This window comes from Grampus griseus (genome assembly GCF_964374135.1).
Source record: "Grampus griseus genome assembly, chromosome: 4".
NCBI lineage: Eukaryota > Metazoa > Chordata > Mammalia > Artiodactyla > Delphinidae > Grampus > Grampus griseus.
This window is the reverse complement of record NC_138997.1, coordinates 35,227,721-35,252,173: the sequence shown is the minus strand read 5'-3', so window position 1 is coordinate 35,252,173 and position 24,453 is coordinate 35,227,721. Positions and strand designations below refer to the sequence as shown.

Below are 24,453 nucleotides of genomic sequence, written 5' to 3'. Positions count from 1 at the left end.
TGTGTGTTCTACTTTCTTCCTGTGTTCAGGGAAAGTCCTTGCAATAAAGAGTCTGAGTCCATCTTTGATGTCTGACTGCTGATGTCTTTTTTTTTTTTTTTTTTTTTTGCGGTTCGCGGGCCTCTCACCGCTGCGGCCCCTCCCACTGCGGAGCACAGGCCCCGGACGTGCAGGCCCAGCGGCCACGGCTCACGGACCCAGCCGCTTCGCGGCACGTGGGATCCTCCCAGACCGGGGCACGAACCCGCGCCCCCTGCATCGGCAGGCGGACTCCCAACCACTGCGCCACCAGGGAAGCCCTGCTGATGTCTTTTTAATCCTCCCCCTCTGGCTTCACCTCTGCCCCATATCTGGGCAAATGGTCAGGGCAGCCTGACCTTGACTAGGCTTAGGGTGGTTCTAACCCAGGAAGGCCCTGCCTGCAGAGGAGCTCTTCCAAACCAGCAAAAACCTCCAAGCTAGTGGCTTTTTCCCCTTCTCTCAAGCCATTTTTGGACCGGTGGCTTCCCTGACTCCACATGAAGCTTCAGTGAGTGCAAATAAACCATTTTACACCCTCTTGGTGTGTTTGTGGCATTAGCAGTTTTGACAGCAGAATCAAATTTTGTGTGGCTTGAGTTTTGCCTCACTGGGTTGACCATAATGGTCCTTAGGATACTGTATAATCCAAGTTTATTTTTCAGATATTCTGATCCCCACAGGCAGGGTATATTCATTTTTATTTTTCAACTACCATAATGCAGGATGTTTCAGCCTATGTTTTCTAAAATTATAATGCTGAACTTGCAATTCCCCATTTCTCCTGTGAAAAGTTTGGAAATCTATTACAAATTCCTTGAAAATGTAATATTTACCAAAAACAAAACAAAAGAAAGGAAAAAAATCACTTCACACTATTGATTCTTCCAGAAAATTCTATCACAAAATATCTAATTTGTCTTTTTTGAAGTATAGTTGATTCACAGTATTGTATTAGTTTCAGATGTAAAGCGAACTGATTCAGTAGTGTATGTATGTATATATACTGTACTATAGAGTAAATCCTTTTGTTTATTTATTTTATGTAGGGTGGGATGTAACTGTTACTCCCACACTCCTAATTTATCCCTCCCTCCTCTCCTGTTTGGTAACCATGAGTTTTCTATTTCTGTGAGTCGATTTCTCTTTTGTATATAAGTTCATTTTTACTATATTTTAGATTTCACATGTAAGTGATATCATATGATATTTGCCTTTCTCCATCTTACTTACTTCACTCAGCATGACAATTTCTAGGCCCATCCATGTTGCTGCAGATGGCATTATTTTATTCTTTTCTATGGCTATTTAATTCTATAATATTCTTTCTATTTTATTCTTTTCTATGGAGTAATATTCCATTGTATATATGTACCACATCTTCTTTATCCATTCTTCTGTTGATGGACATTTAGGTTGCTTCCATGTCTTTGCTATTGTAAGTAGTGCTGCTATGAACATTGTGGTGCACATATCTGTTCGAATTAGAGTTTTCCTCTTTTCCAGATATATGCCCAGGATTGGGATTGCTGGTTCATATGGTAATGCTATACTTTCTAAGGAACCTCCATACTGTTTTCCATTGTGGCTGAACCAATTTACGTTCCCATGAACAGTGTAGAAGGGTTCCCTTTTCTCCACACCCTCTCCAGCATCTATTATTTGTAGACTTTTTGATGATGGCCATTCTGACCAGTGGGAGGTGATACCTCATTGATGTTTTGATTGCTTTTCTCCAATAATTAGCCACATTGGGCATCTTTTCATGTGCTCGTTGGCCGTCTGGATGTCTTCTTTGGAAAAATGTCTATTTAAGTCCTCTGCACATTTTTTGATTGGGTTGTTTATTTTGTCCATGTTGAGTTGTTTGAACTCTTTGTATATTTTGGAAATTAAGCCCTTGTTGGTTGCATCATTTGCAAATATTTTCTCCCAGTCCATAGGTTGTCTTTTCATTTTATTTATGGTTTTCTTTTCTGTGCAGAAGCATGTAAGTTTGATTAGGTCCCATTTGTTTATTTTTGCTTTTTTTTTTTTGCCTTGGGAGACTGATCTAAGAAAACATTGCAGTGATTTCTGTCAGAGGATGTTTTGCCCTGTTCTAGGAGTTTTCTGCTGTCATGTCTTATATCTATGTCTTTAAGAAATTTTATTTTTGTGTATGGTGTGAGGGAGTGTTCAAACTTTATTGATTTACATACAGTGGTCCACCTTTCCCAACATCACTTGCTGAAGGGACAGTCTTTTCTCCATTGTATATTCTTGCCTACTTTTTAAAATTAATGGACTGTAGGTGTGTGGGTTTATTTCTGGGCCCTGTATTCTGTTCCATTGATCCATATGTCTGTTTTTGTGTCAATACTATGCTGTTTTGATTCCTAAAGCTTTGTAGTAGTCCTCTGAAATTTGTAGGGTACTTTTCTTCTTTTTTTTTAAGACTTGCTTTGGCAATTCTGGGCCTTTTGAGGTCCCATATAAATTTTAGGATTCTTTGTTCTTGCTCTGTGAAAAATGTCATGGGTCATTTGATAAGGATCACATTAAATCTGTAGATTGCTTTGGGAAGTATGACCATTTTAACTATATTAATTCTTCCAAGAGCATGGGATATCTTTCTATTTCCTTGAATCATCTTCAATTTCCTTTATCAGTGTTTTATACTTCTCAGCATGTAAGTATTTCACCTCCTTGCTTAGGTTTATTCTGAGGGGTTTCTTTTTTTTTTCAATGTGATTTTTTTTTGTTTTGGTACGCAGGCCTCTCAGTGTTGTGGCCTCTCCCGTTGCAGAGCACAGGCTCTGGACGCACAGGCTCAGCGGCCGTGGCTCACGGGCCTAGCCGCTCCGCGGCAGGTGGTATCTTCCCGGACCGGGGCAAGAGCTCGTGTCCCCTGCATCGGCAGGCGGACTCTTAACCACTGTGCCACCAGGGAAGCCCTCAATGTGATTTTTTTTTAACTTTCTCTTTTTGATATTTCACTGTTAATGTAAAGAAATTCAACAAATTTCTGTATGTTAATCTTGTATCTTGCTACCTTGCTCAATTCATTTAACAGTTCTAATAGTTTTTGCATGGAGTCTTTAGGATTTTCTATATAGAGTATCATGATAATGGCATATACTGACAATATTACCTCTTTCCTTCCAATTTGCATACATTTTATTTATTTTTCTTGTCTGAATGCTATGACTAGGAGGTCCAATACTCTGTTGAATAGAGGTGATGAGATTGAGCATCCTTGTCTTTTTCCAGAATTTAGCAGGCAATCTTTCAGCTTTTCACTGTTGAGTATTATGTTGGTCGTTGGTCATAAATGGTTTAAATTATGTTGATATATATCCCCTCTATACCCACTTTGGTGAGAGTTTTTGTCATGCAGGGATGTTAAATTTATTAAATGTTTTTTCGGCATCTATTGAGATGGTCAGGTGGTTTTTATCTTTTGTTGATGTGGTTTATCACATTGATTGATTTGTGTATGTTAAACCATCCTTGTGAACTTAGGATGAATTCTACTTGGTCATCTTGAATGATCTTTCTTTTCTAAAATTTTTATTGGATTATAGTTGATTTACAGTGCTGTATTAGATTCAGGTATACAGCAAAGTGAATCAGTTATACATACACACACACCCACTATTTCCTAGATTCTTTTCCCATATAGGCCATTACAAAGCATTGAGTAGAGTTCCCTGCGCTATACAGTAGGTCTTTATTAGTTATCTATTTTATATACGGTAGCATGTATATGTCAATCCCATTCTCCCAATTTATCCCTCCCCCCTTAGCCCCTGGAAACCATAAGTTTGTTTTCTATATCTGTATCTCTACTTCTGTTTTGTAGATAAGTTCATTTGTACACTTTTTTTAGATTCCACATATAAGTGGAATATGCACAAAAAGCAAAAAAAAATATCATATGATATTTGTCTTTCTCTCATCATGTCAATCTTTAGGTCAATCCATGTTGCTGCAAATGGCTTTATTTTGTTCTTTTTTATGGCTGAGTAATATTCCATTATATATATGTACCACATCCTCTTTATCCATTCCTCTGTTGATGGACATTTAGGTTGCTTCCATGTCCTGGTTATTGTAAACAGTGCTGTAATGAACATTGGGGTGCATGTATCTTTTCAAATTATGGTTTTCTCCTAATATATGCCCAGGGGTGGGCTTGCTGGTATAATCTTTTTTATGTGCTCTTGGATTTGGTTTGCTAATATTTTGTTGAGAATTCTGGCATCTGTATTCATCTAAGATATTCACCTATAATTGTATTTTTGGGGGGTATCTTTGTCTCCTTTTGGTATCAGGGTGCTGGTGGCTTCATAAAATGTCTTTGAGAGTGTTGCCTCCTTTTCAGTATTTTTGCAGAGTTTGTGAAGGATCGGTATAAATTATTCTTTGTAGACTTGATACATTTCCCCAGTGAAGCCATCTGGTCCTGGACTTTTGTTTGCAGGGAGTTTCTTTTTCCTATAAATTTTATTTTATTTCTAGTGATCTGTCTGTTCAAATTATCTGTTTCTTCTTGATTCATTTTGCCATGCTGTATTTTCTAAAAACTGGTCGATTTCTTCTAGGTTGTCCATTTTATTGACATATAACTGTTCATAATATTTTCTTATGGTATTTTTTATTTCTGCAATATCCGTTATTATTTCTTCTCTTTCGTTGCTTATTTTGTTTAATGGATCCTGTCTCTTTTCTTCTTGGTGAACCTAGCCAGAGGTTTGTCAATTGTGTTTATCCTTCCAAAAAAGCAGCTCTTGGTTTTATTAATTTTCTATATTGTTTTTATTAATCTCTATTTTATTTATTTCATCTCTCATCTTTATTATTTCCTTCCTTTTTCTGACTTTCAGTTTTGTTTGTCCTTTCTCTAATTCTTACAGGTGGTAGGTTAGGTTGTTCATGTGGAGTGCTTCTTGTTTTTTGAGGAAGTTCTGTATGGCTATAGACTTCCTGCTTAGAACTGATTTTGCTGCTTCCCATAGCATTTATATGGTTATGTTTCCATTGCTGTTTGGCTCAAGGTATTTTTTAATTTTCTATTTGATTTCATAGTTGACCCAATAGCTTTTTAGTTGCCTGTTGTTTAGTCCCCATGTATTCATTTTTTTCTCATTTCTCTTTCTGTGGTTGATTTCTAATTTCATGCCACTGAGGTCAGAAAAGATGCTTGAAATAATTTCTACCCTCTTAAATTTGTTAAGGCTTTGTTTTGTGTCCTAGACTGTGGTCTATCCTAGAGAATATTCCATATGCATTTGAAATAATGTGTATTCTGGGTTTTCTTTGGATGTGGCATCCTGTATGTATCAATTAAGTCTAGCTGTCTTATTGTGTCATTTAGGATTTCTGTTGCCATATTGATTTTCTGCCTGGAAGATGTGTCCATTGGTGTCATTGGACTGTTAAAGTCTCTGACTCTTACCATATTCCTGTCAATTTCTCCTTCTCTGTCTGTTAGTGTTTGTTTTATGTATTTAGGTGCTCCTATACAGGGTGCATATATTTATAGAGTTTGATAGCCTCTTAAGGTATTGACTCTTTTACCATTATATAGAGTCCTACTTCATCTATATTTCTGGCTTTTGTTTTAAAGTCTATTTTGTCTGGCATGTGTATTGATACCACTACTTTCTTGTAATTTCCATTTGGATGACATATTTTTTCCATCCCCTCACTTCCAAAATATGTGTGTCTTTTGCCCTAAAGTAGGTCTCTTGTAGACAGCATGTTGTAGATTCTTGTTTTATTTTCCAATCTGCCACTGTATGTCTTTTGATCAGACCTTTTAGTCCATTGATATTTAAAGTACTTTTTCAACCATAATTCAAAAAGAGTCATGTACCACAATGTTCATTGCAGCACTATTTACAATAGCCACGAAATGGAAGCACCCTAAATGTTCATTGACAGATGAATGGATAAAGAAGATGTGGCCCATATATATAGCGGAATATTACTCAGCCATAAAAAGAAACGAAATTGAGTTATTTGTAGTGAGGTGGATGGACCTAGAGTCTGTCATACAGAGTGAAGTACGTCAGAAAGAGAAAAAGAAATAGCATATGCTAACACATATATATGGAATCTAAAAAAAAGGGGAAAAACTGTTCTGAACAACCTAGGGGCAGGACAGGAATAAAGACGCAGACATAGAGAATGGACTTGAGGACACAGGGAGGGGGAAGGGTAAGCTGGGATGAAGTGAGAGAGTGGCATGGACATATACACACTGCCAAATGTAAAATAGATAGCTAGTGGGAAGCAGCCGCATCGCACAGGGAGATCAGCTTGGTGCTTTGTGGCCACCTAGAGGGGTGGGATAGGGAGGGTGGGAGGGAGATGCAAGAGGGAGGAGATATGGGGATATATGTATACATATAGCTGATTCACTTTGTTATACAGCAGAAACTAACACAACATTGGAAAGCAATTATACTCCAATAAAGATTAAAAAAAAAAGTATAGGGAAAAAATCTATCATTCTAATTGTAGAAGGAAACCTCACCCAACACATAGTTCAGAAAAATACCAATCTTACTGGGTTCTACCATGGACAGGATGGTTTCTCTTAGGACTTGACACAACATAAGTTCTCTAAACATACCACCCATCTGCCTAGATGGGACCCTCAACTACTGGGTGATTTTGCCAGTTCCTAGGAAAATAATCTCGGCACAGTCTTGTTTCCCGCTTCTATCTCGCAGTAATGTCTGCCAGAATGAAATCTATTACAACATGGGACAGCAGGACAGAGATAAAATCTACTTGGGTAATAAAAAGTTTGGCTTTCTCTTTCCATATTGCACAATTTTTCCATCCTCGGAGACAATAAGTTGAGGATGTGCTGTTTCAAGGTCTAAAATCACATCTACTAGAAATGGCTTGGTAATTCTATCAATGCCAGAATATTGTAGAGGAAGGTTAAATCCATACTTGTTTAATTGGAATGAAAATGCTCAGAGCATTTCAGGATTTGATACTTGCACTGGATACTCTTAACCTGTCTCAGTAATTCCAGTTCTGACTGCATACACTTACCCACTACCTCCCTCAGCAGATGTTTCAATGTGGAAGCATGATCTGTAAATGTTACAAAATTTTCATAGAGTTTTGTTAAAATGTCCATCTCTTCATCTTCCATCTGCTTGGGAATATCCTCTTGCTGATTCTGTAGAAACAGTCTAAATTTGCTCACATTCAGAATTTATTTCTTCTCTCCTATATTTAACCTGCTTCCTCTGTTCAACTGATTGGCTGGCTTGCAGAGTTATCACTTTTTCAACTTGTTCCATATCACTCTTCAAGGGCTCAACGGTACACTGTAGAATTTTCTTGTGATAAGAGGCAGCTTTCTTAATGGGGCAAATGTAGTGTTTCCATTGTTGAATGAAGAAACTGCACTGTGTACATAAAACCTCTAGATCCTTCCATAAAAAGGGTCAGAAACTGATTGTGCTTCTCACACACAGAACTCTCTTTCTGCCCCTTCCACGTGCTCCTTCTGACCTGGAGTAAATTAGCAATTTCAGTCAAATGACTGAGCTGGGGAAGGTATCACCTAGGTCCTTCCAAGCCATGTTGATGCATGAGTGACAGAAGTTGTGCCCACAGTTGATGGTTACTGGATCTTTCCAGTTATCCACACAGATGGGGGTAGCTAGACACCTCTTGTGGCTGTACCAAGGCTGTCACGAACTCCACTGAGTTGAGAACAGAAGTGGTGGATAAGAATGCTCCCTCTGGCAAGGCCTGCTCAAGCTCAAGACCCAGTGAGAAGTGGATATCCTCCCCCAGCGATAGCAGATTGAACAGTTTTATGTTTCACTGGACCGCCATACTGATGACAGCCACCGAAGTCATGTTCAGTCCCCTGTACCTACCTCAACTTCAAGGGCAAGGGAGATTCACTGCTTGTAGCTCTATCACAAATTAGCCCACCCAGATTTAACATTAATGACTTTCTTCTACAAGTAACTAACCACAGGTTCAAGCAAGTAATCTCTCCACTGGGGAGAAAAGCTTTTAATTTCAAAATTTCCTAGACTGGCAATCACAATATAACAATTATTTCAGGCAAGAATCATCAATGACTGCAAATACTGTAAGGTAAAATTTCATGGGAAATAATATATTCACACAATCTCAAAATATCACTCTGAGAATTATAGTTCATGTATAGAGAGACAAAATAAGTGCTTTACAATGTAGAGACTAGAGAACACCTCCTGACCAATGAATGGATAAATTGATGGCCTGCGATGGGAAGAAAAACAGCACATATGGAACAGTTCTGCCCCCCACACCATTACCCAAATCTAATCACAGGGAAATAATCACCAAAATTGAAACCATGGAACATTCAATGGTCTTAAACACTGCATAAACAAGAATGACACTGAAAAAGAAATTATGGGGGAGTGTTCTACATTAAAAGAGACTAAAGAAACAACTAAGAGAAATTCATGAGCTTAAGCTTTGATTCTAGATAGGCAGGAAAACTGCTGTAAAGTGGATAGTATGGGACAAAAGGGAAATTTTGAATACGCACTATTTATTGGACAAGAGTAATATCATAGTTAACCATCTTGAATTCTAAAATTACACTTTAGCTACATAAGAAAGTATTCTGTTCTTAGGAAATACATAATGAAATACTTATAGATGAGAGGTCATGAACTTTTAATGTTACTCTGAAATACTACTTTACCAAAAGCAGGTGTCATGGTTTTGGTATGATGTGGGAGTGTGATGGCTGTGACTATAAGACTTCATAGGGATGGAATAGTTCTCTATTTGGTGGTGGCTACATGAATCTGCATGTCATAAGTGTCACAGAACTGTATGTACTCATTTGACCAATATCAAATTCTTGGTTTTCATATAATATTGTTAAGAAACATGGGAACGTAGACAGTGGGTCCATGGGACCCCTCTGTACTATCTTTAAAAGTTCCTTGAATCTATCATTATTTCAAAATATTAAAGTTTAGAACCCAGGTTATAATTCTCAGTTTGGCTCAAATGAAATTCCCGTTTTTCTTCTTAACTTGATTGTTAATTGAATTTTGTCAAAAACATGTACTATTTTTTATACTTTAAAAAAAATCATAATGTTGATATCTATAGTCAATATCACATTGATTAATAGCCACTCTCCTTCATGGACACGTCACCTTCATCTGGCTCTATCAAGACCACTTTCAGAATGACGTTGTTAATCCACTAATTGCCAAATCCAATGGATTTTTTTTTTACATGTATATGAAATATTTTTATTGTTGTTAGTTTTATAGAAACAGGGTTGTATTATTCACACTTTTCCACATCTTGCTTTTCTTTTTTTTGAATTTTTTTGAATTTTATTTAATTTATTTTTTTATACAGCAGGTTCTTATTAGTCATACATTTTATACGCATCAGTGTATACATGTCAGTCCCAATCTCCCAATTCATCACACCCCCACCCCCACCCCCACCCCCCGCTGCTTCCCCCCTTGTTGTCCATACGTTTGTTCTCTACATCTGTGTCTCAATTTCTGCCCTGCAGACTGCTTCACCTGTACCATTTTTCTAGATTCCACATATATGCCTTAATATATGATATTTGTTTTTCTCTTTCTGACTTAATTCACTCTGTATGACAGTCACTAGATTCATCCACGTCTCTACAAATGACCCAATTTCGTTCCTTTTTATGGCTGAGTAATATTCCATTGTATATATGTATCACATCTTCTTTATCCATCCATCTGTCGATGGGCATTTAGGTTGCTTCCATGACCTGGCTACTGTAAATAGTGCTCCAGTGAGCACTTGGGTGTATGGGTCTTTTTGAATTATGGTTTTCTCTGGGTATATGCCCAGTAGTGGGATTGCTGGGTCATATGGTAATTCGATTTTTAGTTTTTTAGGGAATCTTCATACTGTTCCCCATAGTGGCTGTATCAATTTACATTCCCACCAACAGTGCAAGAGGGTTCCCTTTTCTCCACACCCTCTCCAGCATTTGTTGTTTGTAGATTTTCTGATGATGCCCATTCTAACTGGTGTGAGGTGATACCTCATTGTAGTTTTGATTTGCATTTCTCTAATGATTAGTGATGTTGAGCAGATTTTCATGTGCTTCTTGGCCATCTGTATGTCTTCTTCGGAGAAATGTCTATTTAGGTCTTCTGCCCATTTTTTGATTGAGTTGTTTGTTTTTTACTATTGAGCTGCATGAGCTGTTTATATATTTTGGAGATTAATCTTTTGTCTGTTGATTCATTTGCAAATATTTTTTTCCCATTCTGAGGGTTGTCTTTTCATCTTGTTTGTAGTTCCCTTTGTTTTGCAAAAGCTTTTAAGCTCCATTAGGTCTCTTTTGTTTATTTTTGAAAAACATGTGCTATTGATTCATTTCTTTGGTAAAAATCTAGTAACTGGAAGAAGTGGCAAACGAGGTACCTAGAGAATCCAGAAGGCTGTATGTGGTCCCTTCGCAGCGCCCTCTAGTTGTTCTGAATGTGTGGTTCCCAGACCAACATCATCAGCATCACCTGGGAGATGGTTAAAAATGCAGCTTCCTGGGTCCCACCTGGGATCTACTGTGTCAGAACATGCAGGGGTGGCTCAGCAGTCTGTGTACAGGCCTTCCTCCTTTCATCACCCTGTGACTTATTTACAAATGGAGGGATGGTGGTACCCTGCATCGAGCAGGGCTGTTGGTGCCATCTTTCCAGCAGCGTTTGCTCACTTCATGCCTCTGTGCCACATTTTGGTAATTCTCACAATATGTCAGTTTTTCATCATTATTATATTTGAATGGTCATCTGTGATGAGTGATCTTTGAAGTTACTACTATCACCCACTGAAGGTTCATATGATGGTTGTTAGCATGGCAATAAAAATTTTTTTAATTAAGGCATTACATTGTTTTTTAGACAAAATGCTATTGCACACATGATAGACTACAGTACAGTGTAAACATACTTTTGATACACATTGGGAAACCAAAACACTTACATGACTCACTATTTTGTGATAGTCCTGTTCTTGGAGTAGTCTGGGACCAAACCCACATTTTCTGAGTTATGCATGTGTCAGTAAGATCTCTGAGTGATTCTGACACATGCTGAAATTTAAAACTGATTTACAAACACTTTCTATGTGCTCCCCCTCACTGGGGAGGCCACAGTTACCAGCTGTGTCCTAAAGGTTCCTCAATCTCTAGGTGTAGTTCAGGTGGATCTACCTGAAAGTCTTGTGTCCAAATGTCATTTGGCCATTTCTAGATGCCTCTTCCCCAATTGCCAACACTTCACTCTGTCTTACATTGAAGTAATTACCCCTCCTAGCCTCTTAGGAGGTAGGTAATCACGGGATTACCTATTTCAGTGAATAATATCTCCACACCCAATGGCCCACACCACTTTTCCTCAACTCCATTTCTCTCTCCCAAATCAGGGTGGCAGCAGCTCTCACCAGGGCCACTTCTCTATTATCCTAAATGGCCCATTTGCTGGGTCCTCTTCAGTCCCTGTCATCATTCTGTTCTCTGGAATGCACTTTTCAAAAAAAAATTGATCTCATTACACCTCTGCTTTAAAAACTCATCTCCTTTACCGTTATTAGGATAAGTATCCTGACCCCAGACTGGGGGCTTGTGAGGGGAGATTGTTGGCAATGCCTGTTTTTTAATACCTGGCTTCTTATTTCAGACCTGCATTCTCTTTGTGACAATACATCAAGCTGTACGCTAATGAATTCTACACTTTTTTGATGTATGTGAGACTTCCATAGACAAATTTATTTAAAAATGCACAAGCCAGGATCAGATCCAGTCACCCCTCCATCCTGACTACAGAGGGGATGACAAGGAGTGTCCTGAGCCCCTCAATCATGAGAGAGCTCTTTCTCTCACCAGAGTTGGAAACCATCACAGCCACCAGTAAGGCAAACTGGTGTTCACACTCCTGGCCTGAGCACAACTGTGTGAACATGGGCCTGGTGCACTGTAGGAGCACAGCTGGTAAGTGGCAGAGCCAGTGTCAGATCCACTCTCACAGGAACCACGCTCTTCACATCTGAGATTCAGAGCATAGACTGACATTTACCTGCTTCAGGTGCAATTATAATCGTCCTCATGACAAGAGTCACTGACACAGCACTTTCTGTCTTCTCACTTCTTGTTTGAGTCTCAAGTACCCGAGGAGGTAGGTTCTACCACCAACTCACTTCACAGAGCATGAAATCGAGGCACAGCGGGGTGAGCTCACCCGTGCTCCCAAGCTTACAGCTGATAACTGGCAGAGCCCAAACTCAAACCCAGAGTCTTGTTCCAGAGTCCACTCCACACTGGCCACACCTAGGGTCACTGGGACAAGGCAGAGGACAGGGGACATTGTGCAGTTTGGAGGTGGGGCTGGAAGGAAGGCTACTTGGGACCCCACCATGATGCACATCTGTGGTCACACAGCCAGTGAGTGACCAGGGTCTGAACTCAGTTTCCTCGTACTGCACATCCCTGTTATCACCGTTTCCCTTGGCTGGGGGTCACCAAAATGCTTGCTGCAAATGCAGATTCCCTGGCTCACCTATGGAGACAGAATAGAAACAGTTTCTATTTTTAAGTAAACATTTATGGGTGTAGACCGTATATACATAAAGACACACACATCCATCGTTTTGCATCACCTGAGAATGATTACAAAGCAAACACAGCCCTGTAACCACCTACAAAGCCTACCATTTAAACAGTACCTGCTCCCTTTCCCCTCCTGGCCACTCTCCATCACTGCCTCCACTCTCCTCCCCAAAGATAACCGCCACCTGCTGCTAAACCATGCACTGGTTTGGCCTGGTTTTGATCTTCATATGAGGGGAGCCATACACAGTATGTTATTGTATTTCTGGACTCTTCAGCTTAATATGACAGGTGGGGAATTCATCCTTATTTTTCTGTTTTTCAGATCCCTTTTCTTGGTGAATAGTAGTCCATTGCATGCCTGTACTGCTGTTCATTAGTTCATTCTGTTGCTGAAAGCCCTTGGGTTGTTTCCAGATTTCCCCTATTGGGAATTGTGTTGCTATGTGCTTCCTTGCACAAATGGACACATTTCTAAACATAAATAACAGGAGTGGAATTGCTGAGCTGAAGGGTTGTGTAGGTGCATACTCAGCTTAAGTAGAAAGAACCAAACTGGTTTTCAAGGTGGTTGGACCAATTTTCATTCTGATTTTTCTTTTTATCAGCTGTCATCACCTGACACTTTATTGGGTCAGATATTAAAAAAATATGTTAAAACAGTTTTGTCCCATGCATATATGCAGGAGATTTATGTTTTTGTTTTTCATCTGTGCTGCTCTAGGCGAGCAAGGACTTGGTTTTGTTTACTTCAGTTTCCCCAACACTAAGAACACTTAGGTGCTACTCGATGCTCACGTGACAATGTGTAAATACACTAGTATTTATGTTGTGAGTGTACAGTATATGCAGCAAAAAAAAAAAAGGTTTAAATTAATGCATTAACAGAGATTATTTGGGGGCATTGGTGGACTTCCTTTTTTATCCTCTACATATTTTAAACAATATACACTCCCTTTTTAAAAAATTGTATTTCCTATTAGAGAAACAATTTTATGATTGTGAAGGACACCATTTTATATAATGTTAAGTAGAGGGAAGCAGATTATGAAACTGTATGTAAAATATACTGCCATTTATCACCTGTCATATAAAAAAATAAAGATGTGGATATATACAAACTTCTGAAATCACACAGTTGAGAGCATGAATCTTGATTTATCTAAGTGGTAGGATGATGGCTGATTATCCCCTCAGTGTTCTTATGTGTTATTGCTGTTGTTTTTTTTTTTTTTTTTTGCAGTACGCGGGCCTCTCACTGTTGTGGCCTCTCCCGTTGCGGAGCACAGGCTCCGGGACGCGCAGGCTCAGCGGCCATGGCTCACGGGCCTAGCTGCTCCGCGGCATGTGGAATCTTCCCGGACCGGGGCATGAACCCGTGTCCCCTGCATCGGCAGGCGAACTCTCAACCACTGCGCCACCAGGGAAGCCCTCTTATGTGTTTTTAAATATCTATTTTCCTGGCATAAAATAAAATAATACAAGAAAATATTAATCAAAATAGTGAAAATAATGCCAATCAAAACTGAAGTACTTCATGGGTAGTATGTACTTTCCATGCATTCTCATTTGAAATATTTACTGAATTTCTGGTTATTAGGCTAGAGATACTCTAAGTGTAAAGTATTGTTTCTGTCCCCAACCTACAAATGGGGAAACAGCTTTCAAGGGAGGCAGGATAACCTGCCCTCTTCTCAGGGATGTAGTGCAGCTGAGCCTGATGGGAGTCTTATACTCTGCATATGATGTAATCATAATAAATATTCTCTGCCAACCAATGAAAAGCCTAGTGTGCAGTACTTCGTTGTGCCCTCATCAGTAACTTTCCTTTTACCTAATATTCCCCAGCCTCCCCACTACCTTCTGCAAATTTTGCTCAGGGACGTGTAATTTTGCAGCCTCCCTGACAATTTGCTACCTAACCGGGAAGGGCGGGGGAGCCAGAGGGCCCTGAATCACATCTCCCCTCCTCGGGGAGTAAATGGACAACCTTACAAAGCTTTTCAGATTTCAGTTCATCATCAGCAAAGATGAAATTAAGTGGCATTGAGAGGATCAAGGGAGGATCACAAAGGTGCAATGGAGATCCTGTTTATCACCTGACCTAATCTAGGCAGGGCCTGGCCCTCCTCTCTCATCTCTAAGCAGCACCTCTGAACACACCCCACACACCCCTCCATGCCCAGGGCCCACGCTCCCATCTATGGAGGAGCCACAGCCTTTAGGGCTGGACCCCAACAGCTCCACCCTCCTGGGGGTGTATATATACCCGTCACATCCCAGACCCCGCCATATGTTGGGAGAGCAGCCTGAGGACCTGGCCCAGGAACCCAGAGAGAACTGCCCCCTCAGGTAAGCGGGGATCAAGGATGAGGCAAGACCATGGGGCTTCCTGAGCCGCTGCTCCAGGCCCAGCCTAGGGATCCACCTCCAAGGGAATCCAGACTGGGGTTTGGCATATGTAAAAACCTGTCCTTTATTAGGGTTCCCAGTCCCACAGCGGGCCTTGTCCTAGCTCACCTAAATGTTTGCTGAGAGCACAGATGCCCAGTTCCCACCCTGTCCAGGGCCCAAGGATGGAGAGACTGGTATCTGTGTGTGAGAAAGCCCCCAGAGGCTGGTTTGAAGCCCCTGTGGGATCCCCCTCCAAGATGTCTCAGTCAGGGGCACTTTGTGGTGTTAACCAAAATTTCAGAAACCAAGACCTGATTGAAATAGAGGCCTTTATTTGGGGGTTGTTAGGACAGCAGCCCCAGAGACCCGGATTCATGAAGCACTTGACTTGTGTTCCCTGAGTCCAAGCTAGGGGAGGCTTATCAAGGCAAAGAACCTGCAAGGTTACATAAAATAAGGGTGCTAAGCAAAGAAGCATTGGCTGGGGCTGCAAATGATTACACAGCTGCAGGTGCGGGGGCGGGGACGTTGAAACTGCAAAGTTGCCCCATAGCTGTCAGCAGATGCTGTTGTGAAAATGGCTGATGGTGTCCTTGAGCCGCAACCAGTTCAGAAAATCAAATTCTCAGTGATGCACGGTCATGTCTGAAACCACATCAAAGGTGGCCACCGGGCTCCTCTTTGATTTTTAAATCCATCATCAGTGTGTAGGTGGAGAGTGGAGGGATTAGAGCTATGGGGCCTTGAATGAACTCGGTCTTCCTCAACTTCACCACTGCCTGCTTGCACACACAGAGAGTACAAGTTAAGTTGCCCAAAGTCACTCAGTTCCTAAGGGAGACTGGAAACCTGGCCAGGATTTTAGTCATTTAACAGCTTAGTCCGGGACTGAGGTGATATTTGGAGATGCCATCATGGCGGGATAACACGGAGTTGGCAGTCACGTGTGGGATGCAGATTTCCAAAACCTGGGTAAATTTACAACAGCCAGAGTGGAAAGAGTTCCTGATCCTGTCCTTACAGCTCTGGCACATTTTGTTGGGGGAGGTGACCCCTCATGGAGTCGGGAAGCTGGGATCAGGAGGAAGGGACAAGTGAGCTCTGAGCTGGGAGAGTGAGGAGACAAGTGAGGGCTCTGCTTGTACAAAGGTGCTGGGACCAGAGTGGGCTGAACCTGCAGGAAGAGGGCAGGAGGTTGAGTGCTGCAGAGAGCTTGGTGCTGGGAGAAGCTGGAGCTGAGGGAAGGACGTGGTTCTCGTGCCAGGAACAGCAGTCCTGCAGGAGAGGGTGTGATTAGATCCTGGTGTGGGTGGGAGGAGACTGGAGGGGCCCAGTGGGTGGTAGTGGGCTGGGTGGTCAGAGGCTGGTGCAGGCACCCAGAGGAACATGTAGGGACTTTGGCAAGGGTGTTAGTGGTGACAGTGAAAGACATATTCTTTGATCACAGCATCCTGAGCATGGAAAGTCTGGGGTTTTGTTAGTTGAGTACCATAGAGCACCTTCCATGTGCCAGGCCTGCTGCTAGGCACATTTTCCCCCTCCTCCATAAATCCCTTCTGACCTGTCAAAGGTCACAGGGCCATAGATGGAAGAGCCAGGATTGCAGCCCAGGCAGCTTGGCTCAGAATCTCTGCTCGCTCCACCCTACCAGGCTTCCTCTCTTTCTGGCTCCACTACCCTGTTTGCAGTATTTTATAAATCTATGCCAATCAGACAAGGCACAAAGAACAATCTCTCCTGTTTTTCACTCTGATATCTCTGGATTATTAAAAATGATCTGCTTTGATTTCATTATTGGCATCTTTTTATCTTCTTTACCCATTTTTATGTCCAGATTTTTCATTATGTTTGCTTGAATTGCTTGATATAAGCTAAATATATGCTTGAAGTAATCATGTAGTTTTCTGATTTTCAAAAATTTGCTTCCTCGGCCAAACAGATGGAACATATTTCTCTATAATTTATTTCTATAGTCTATGGTTTTATGGTCACTTTTGCTTTTATTAGACATGCACAGTGAAAACTGCATAAGCCTGTAACCCTACACCACCACCCAGATGAAGAAACAGATTGTTACCAGCACCCCTAGAGCCCTTCTCACCTTCCTCCCAATCACTAGCCCATCCCTCCTCCCCCAGTATGAGCACTGATGCTGAGGTCTAACACCATGAAGTCGTTTCTCCTGCACACACGGTGTGTATTCTTTTGTGCCTGGCTTTTTGTCACACCACGTTACATCTTTGAGATTCACCCCAGTTTTGGGGTGAAGAGTATTTAGTGTCCACACATTGCTGATTAATGTCCCATTGTTTGAACAGACCACATTCATCTAGCCATTCTAATGCCGTGGAACTTTGCGGTTATTTCCAGTTTGGACTTGTGAAAAGCGTTGTATTGAACCTTCGTGTATGTACTTTTGTGCACAGAGTTTGTAGCCCTGGTTCATAGTCTGGATGGTTACACAGCCTGAGTAAAATAACTGAGTGTATGTTCTACGATAGTTAATAATGCAAAATAGTTTTCAAAAGTGGTTGTGCCCACTTACCTCTCACCAGCTGTGTATGAATGATCCAGTGACACCACATATCTCCAAGACGTTATATCTTAGCGCTTGAAATTCATTCTGGGGTCTCTGGACTCAGAGATTGTCTTTAACCTATCCGGGCTGGAGATGATTAAATCAATACACCCCCACCCCCTCCCACCTCCCCCCATACCCTCCATGGATGCTCACTTTCAGCTTTGGGGATCACTTTGCTGATCCCAGTGGAAAGTTTGGAGCGTCTAACAGGACTCTTCCTGTGTGGGTGCCCTGAACTCAAGAGTTCTCAGCCCTGAGAGTTGGTGGCCTCTCAGCCTCTTTGAGAATCAGCAGATGCTTCAAAGGGAAAGCTCCACACCTTCTTCTTAGGATCTTGACTCCACAAATCCTCACTAGTTGGTAGCTCACCACTGTCATCAGGGAGTACGTTTGTATGTGTGTGTGTTTCTCAGCTTCAACTCAAATTGACGTACTGATCTCAATCTCGTTCTGAGCTTGAAGTGAAAAGTCAGTTTTGGGAGGGTGCCCAGAGTAAATTTCATCTAGTCCAAATCCCATCCACTTATGCAAAAAATTTCATGTATTCTGTAGTTGAGAAGCTTAAGTGAAAAGTAAATTTTGATGTATTATGAATTCAGTGCTGTTAGAAGGATCTGTGGTTTAAGCCAAAAAGTACCAGTTTTTTAAATTAGATTTTTGACAAGATTGAAATTATTGAAGCTGGGTTTTTTATCCTTTAACCAGATTCTCTTTGAAATGGGATGTTATGTAACTTTCCCCAGGTTCCCAGATAGGAGGTGACTGAGGGGGAGTCCCATCCAGGCCCTGGGCTCTTGTCCTCAAGCCCACACACTTTCCACAGTCCCAGGACCTGGTGCCATCAACCTGTGGTCCATGTGGGTGTAGGTGGGTCATGGTGGAGGGGAGGATCAGAGGATGCCTCACTGTGGCAGTGAGGGTCCCTCAAGACACAGGGCAGCCTTTTCACAGGAAGGATTATTTTCTCATCCCCAGGAAGGAAAAGGCACTTTGGAGCTGTGTCTGCTTTCTGACCCAGAGAGTTGCTGAGCTTGGCTTCACACCCTGGAGCTGCTGAGGGCAGTGAGTCGCCCAGCTGCTCTATGATAGGCCGCAGGAGTGGAGGAAGCCTCTCTGAACACCTGCCTGCACCCCAGAGTCCTGCAACATCCAGGACAGGAAGGAGGGAGACCCGAGGGTGCACCTGCTACTCAGCGCAGAGACCCAGTAGCCCGGCCTCCTAAGAAACCCACCTCAGTGCAGCCCCGATGACTGTGGCAGCGGCCCTGGCTGGACTCCAGGCAGAAGCCAATTGTTCCATCTGTCTGGAGGGCCTGAGAGACCCCGTCACCACTGAGTGTGGGCACAACTCCTGCCGCTTCTGCATCCAGCGGTCCTGGGCTCACCTGGAGGACAGGTTCCCCTGCCCCGTGTGCCACCGCCCGTGCCAGGAGCGGCAGGTGAGGAGAAACACCCAGCTGGGCAGGATGATCCGTGTGGCCAGGCTGCTCCAGAGCAGCCGGAGCAACAGGAGGAGCTGCGAGGAGCCGCGCCCGTGCGAGCTGCACCGCCAGGTCCTGAGCCTCTTCTGCGAGGAACACGTGGAAGTGCTGTGTCCCCTGTGCGCACGGACCCCTGAGCACCAGGGCCACTTGAGGCCGGTGGGCGAGGCCGCGGCTGACCACCGGCAGAGGCTCAGCGCTTACGTGGAGCCTTTGAAGAGGCGGGTGGCAGATGCCCACAGCCTGGTGGCCGCGCAGGACAGAAAGCTGCTGGAGCTGCGGGAGCTGGTGCAGCGCCAGCGGCTGGAGCTGGCCTCGGAGTTCTGGCAGCTGAGCCGGGCTGTGGACGGCGAGCAGGAGGCCGTCCTGGCGAGGCTGGTCCAGGAGGAGCAGGACATCCGGGAGCAGCTGGGCGCCAACATCACCGCCTCCTCAGACCACATCTGCGAGCTGCGGGGCCTCCTGCACGAGGTGACAGAGAGAAGCGTGCTGCCTGGAGCCAGGCTGCTGAGTGGCATCGGGGGCGTCCTGGGCAGGTGCGAGCGTCTGAGGTGCCCCGACGTCTACTCCTTCCAGCTGAGGCGGGAAGGCTGCAGCCTGCCCCCCCGCAGCACTCAGCTCTGCAGAAAATCATTCAGAAGTTCCGGGAGGACGTGACCCTGGACCCCGAGACAGCGCATCCCAACCTGCTCGTGTCCGAGGATAGAAAGTCGGTGACGTTTGCGAGGAGCAGGCAGCTTTTTCCCCCAAGCGCGCACAGATTCTGCACGGAGCCTGCGGTGCTGGACTCTGTGGGCTTTGCCAGCGGCGGGCGGTAGTGGGAGGGGTGGGTGGGCGGGGCCTCGTGGGCTGTGGGCGTCTGCGCAGACTCCGCCTCCAGGAGCGGCGCTGGGCACCTGGAGGGACAGAAACGCCTCTGGACTCTGGGGCTGCGCGGAGGGGATTGTGAGGCCCGCGGGCCGGGGGGCGCCCTTCCCCTGGAGCTGAAGGAGGAGCCTGGCGGGATCGATGTGTATCTGGACTATGAGTTGCGTGCGATTTCCTTCTACAGTTGGAAGGACAGGTCCCACATCCACTCTTTCACCGACAAATTTTCTGAGATCTTAAAGCCCTATTTCTCTATCGGATGCTATACTCAACCTCTTACAATCTGCGCAGTAAGAGATTACTAAGGATGATCTTTGACTTTGCTTCTTTTTCTTCCTGAAATTTATGGACAGTAGGTAGAATGTTTACAACTGTCCTTACATCTGGCACCGAGATTTTTTTTTTAAATGTTTATTTGACTTAAAGTCATGAAGAAAGTTTTTCTCATTTTGTTTTCTATTTTGTTGTTGTTGTTGGTGGTGTTTCCATAGCAGTAGAGATGTTGTGGGAACTAACAGGGACGTGGAGTTTAACTGTAAAGTGTTTCTGGAATTCTAACGTTGGGGCGTATAAAATTGTAATTTCACAGCTTCAGTAAATGTGTGAACACTTGCATATTTCCTATACCTATATATTTACCTGTTCCATAAGCACCTTACACGTTCCATGTGGGAGAGGAAACACACCTGTGTGGAGACAGTTCTCAGGGGGCGTCTTGCACATGTCGAGAGCAAGGGACCGACCACTCAGGACTATGTTTCCCAGGACGTTTTTATGGGAAACAGCCTTGAAAGATAGAGGTGGCATCTCCATCAGAGCACAGGCAGGTTTGTATACTGTCCAGTCTCCCTCGAAAGCAAAGGTTAGGCAGATTTATTGCCCTTTATACAGGGGTTGGGTTTTGCTCATTACCAGTAGTACATCTAAATTACTCTCTTACTTGAAATTTGAGATTGTCCAGTAACTATGACATTATGTGAGATGATTTATACATCTTCCTGGGAGATATTTGACATAGAAAAAGATCAGTCTTATACTTTTCCTTGGTTTTTTATTTTGGGGGCCTAATAACACCCCTCCCCCTCTGTGACATGTGTGATCATAGTTCCCCAGCCAGGGACAGAACCTGCGCCCAATGCAGTGAAAGCTCCGAGTCTTAACCACTGGACCGCCAGGGAAGTTCCCCTAAATACTTGCAGATTGTCCCTGCTCCTTCCTGTGCTTGGGGAGATTTGTTTCCATGTCTCAACAGGGTTAAACTGGCTGCTACTTTTCTCTTCCTGGTTCCAACATTTAAGCATGTTTCTATTCTATTTCTAATTTTCACAGTAGCTTATTTCATCTTTGAGTGTGACTCATCTATTTTTGTTTTGTTATGAAAAGCAGGCATATAAGATTGTGTAGTAAACATGTAGATACAATTTAAAGGAGAATAGTAAAATTAGTACCCGTGTATAAAACACCTAGGTGAAGAAATCAAACATTACACGGTAGCTCAGAGGCCCCGTGGATTCTAACACACTATGTCACCCCCATTTTCCTCAGTTTGAAGCATCCAGTATCTTGATATTAATAATTCCTTTGGGGCTTCCCTGGTGGCGCAGTGGTTGAGAGTCCGCCTGCCGATGCAGGGGACACGGGTTCGTGCCCCGGTCCGGGAAGATCCCACATGCCGCAGAGTGGCTGGGCCCGTGAGCCATGGCCGCTGAGCCTGCGCGTCCGGAGCCTGCGCTCCGCAACGGGAGAGGCCATAACGGTGAGAGACCCACGTACCGCAAAAAAATAAAATAATAATAATAATAATTCCTTTGTTTTTCTTGAAAGGTTTACCACACATGCATATCTTTACAACCAATAAAGTTATATTCTAAAAAGCCAGAGACCAATAAGAAACGTCACTGAATACTCAATTTATTTTACTACATAATAGACTAAATGAAAACAAGTCTCATGATTATCTCAATAGATGGCAGAAAAATCATTTGATAAAATTCATCATCCATAGTTATGAAGTGAATGTGTCCCACCACAAACTGTATTCAGAGGTGGGGCACTTAAGTAGGTAATCAAGGTTAAATGAAAATGGTGACAAATCTAATATGACCAGTCAGTGATTTAAAAAAAGGAAAATTTAGCAAATTAGGAAAAGGTCATTGCCTTAATGTGTTAGTTGATATCTACCAAAACCCACCACAGTGATGAAATTCTGTTAGTGTTTTGACAATGGACCTCAAACAAGGATTCTATATATATATATATATATATATATATATATATTTTTTTTTTTTTTTTTTTTTTTTTTTTTTTTTTTGCGGTATGCGGGCCTCTCACTGCTGTGGTCTTTCCCGTTGCGGAGCACAGGCTCCAGACGCGCAGGCTCAGCGGCCATGGCTCACGGGCCCAGCTGCTCCGCGGCATGTGGGATCCTGCCAGACCGGGGCACGAACCCGTGTCCCCTGCATCGGCAGGTGGGCTCTCAACCACTGTGCCACTAGGGACAGCGAAGCCCCAAAAAAGGATTCTTGCTATCACCTGTTTAACACGGTGTTGGGCCCTACTTCAATGACTGTCCTCAAAAGGAGAAAGATACCAGGGATGTGCATGCATAGAGAAAAGGCCATGAGAGGGCACGGAGAGAGGTTATCTGCAAGCCAAGGAGGCCTCAGTAGAAAACAAACCTGCAGACACCTTGATCTTGGACCTCCAGAACTGCAAGAAAATAAATTTGTTTTGTTTAAACCAGTCAGTCTGTGGTGTTTTGTAAGTCAGCTTTCCCAGGTTAATACATGGAGTCATGAGAAGAAAAAAAAAAATTTAGAAAATTAGACAGTGAAGCGAACTTCCTTAATCTGTTGAAGGATATCTACCAAAACCCTACAACACTGATAAAATTCTGATAGTTTTCTCTTAGAATGGAAATGCGACACCTATTCAACAATGCTTTGGCATTCATAAGCAGCACAAACAGGCAAGGAGGGAACAAGTATAATAATTGGAAAGAAAAAAATAGAAATTTTCCTATTATTAAATGATATGATTTTTTACATAGAAAACCCAAAATGATTTACAAATGAATTTAATACATATGTAAATTTTGCAAGGTTGCTACATACAAGATCAATATGCAAAATTCAAGTGCATTTCTGTATAAGAGTATCAATCAGAAAATGAAACTTGTCATTCGTAATAGAACCAAAAAACAGCAAATATCTAGGAAGAAATCTCACAAAAATATGCATATTTCTCATTACAGAGAAAATCTTTAAAAGGACAAAAATAGATGACAAGAATTACCACATAAAATATTAAGAAGATTGAATGTTATAATGATGTCATTCCCCCCACCCAATTAAATTTCAGTCTTTTAATGAGAAGGGATCCAGAATATTGAACTGATTCTGTGTATATAAGTCAACTCCAGCCACATATGAATGGACATACTATAGGGCATTTGGGAGCTAAAATAGAGGAATATCTTCATGATCTCTCAATTAAAATTTGTTTTTAGTTAATATCTACAAAAATGCACCTGCCATGAAGGAAAATGTAAGTTTGACCATATGAAATTTTAGAGTTCCTTTTAATTAGAGGGCAGTATAAAGAGAGTGTGGGGAAATTTGAGAAAAGATATTTCCAATTTATACAACTGACAAAGGGCTACAAACATTATTACACATTTATACCCGAGCAAGATGCCTTGCCAGAGTCTTCATGCTTCAAAGGGAACTGCAGATTACAACACACACACACACAAACACACTAATACACTCATGGTTTCCTCTCAGAATGCGGTGCTCAGTGCTAAGCACCTATAACGTGAAATATCCACATGCAACTAATACCAATCAGGTTTAAAACAAATGCTTCTCTAAATAGCTAAACTTCTACCCTCTAAACAAAAGAAGTCCTGGGAAATTGTGAGTTATAATGTTGTCAAGAGGGGGCTTAGAAACCTCTAAACACTCCACCCAAAACCTGCGGGAATAAGCAAATTCAGTGAAGTTGCAAGATACAGAATCAATAGCCAAAAATTTCATGTTTCCATATACTAACAACAAAGTATTCGAAAGATAAATTAAGAAAAAAATCCCATTTAAAAACACAAACAAATTGAACCAAGGAAGGGAAAGACATGTACAGTGATGAAAGAAATTGAAGATATTAATAAATAGAAAGATATTCTATGTTCATGGATTAGAAGAGTTAATATTTTAAAAATGTCTATACTATCCAAAGCAATCTACAGATTCAACACAATCTCTATCAAAATACCAATGACATTTTTCTTTTTTTTAACTTTTTAGTTGATGTATAGTTGATGTACATATTATATAAGTTAAAGGTGTACAATATAGTGATATACAATTTTTTTTCTGTCAATCCCAAACTCCCTAACTATCCCTCTGCCCCCCCTCACCCTGGTAACCAAACGTTTGTTCTCTGAGTCTGTGAGTTTATTTCTGTTTTGT

General features: G+C 42.2%; 1 protein-coding gene and 1 pseudogene across 2 annotated transcripts; one reads left to right on the top strand and one right to left on the bottom strand.

The window, feature by feature from the left end:
* Positions 1-8: 8 nt before the first annotated feature.
* Positions 9-17,640, bottom strand: LOC309822248 (tripartite motif-containing protein 60-like; annotated as a pseudogene). Its single transcript has 3 exons — positions 17,601-17,640; positions 6,473-7,736; positions 9-19 (listed from the first exon to the last, which is right to left on the bottom strand). The product of its transcript is annotated as a tripartite motif-containing protein 60-like (transcript).
* Positions 17,641-18,883: 1,243 nt separating this feature from the next.
* On the top strand, positions 18,884-20,289 carry LOC309822247 (tripartite motif-containing protein 75-like; the record flags this gene model as incomplete). The annotated part of the gene is given in 3 exon segments (XM_082653991.1): positions 18,884-19,717; positions 19,720-19,931; positions 19,998-20,289. Coding segments are annotated over 3 exon segments (1,338 nt in total).
* Positions 20,290-24,453: the final 4,164 nt, after the last annotated feature.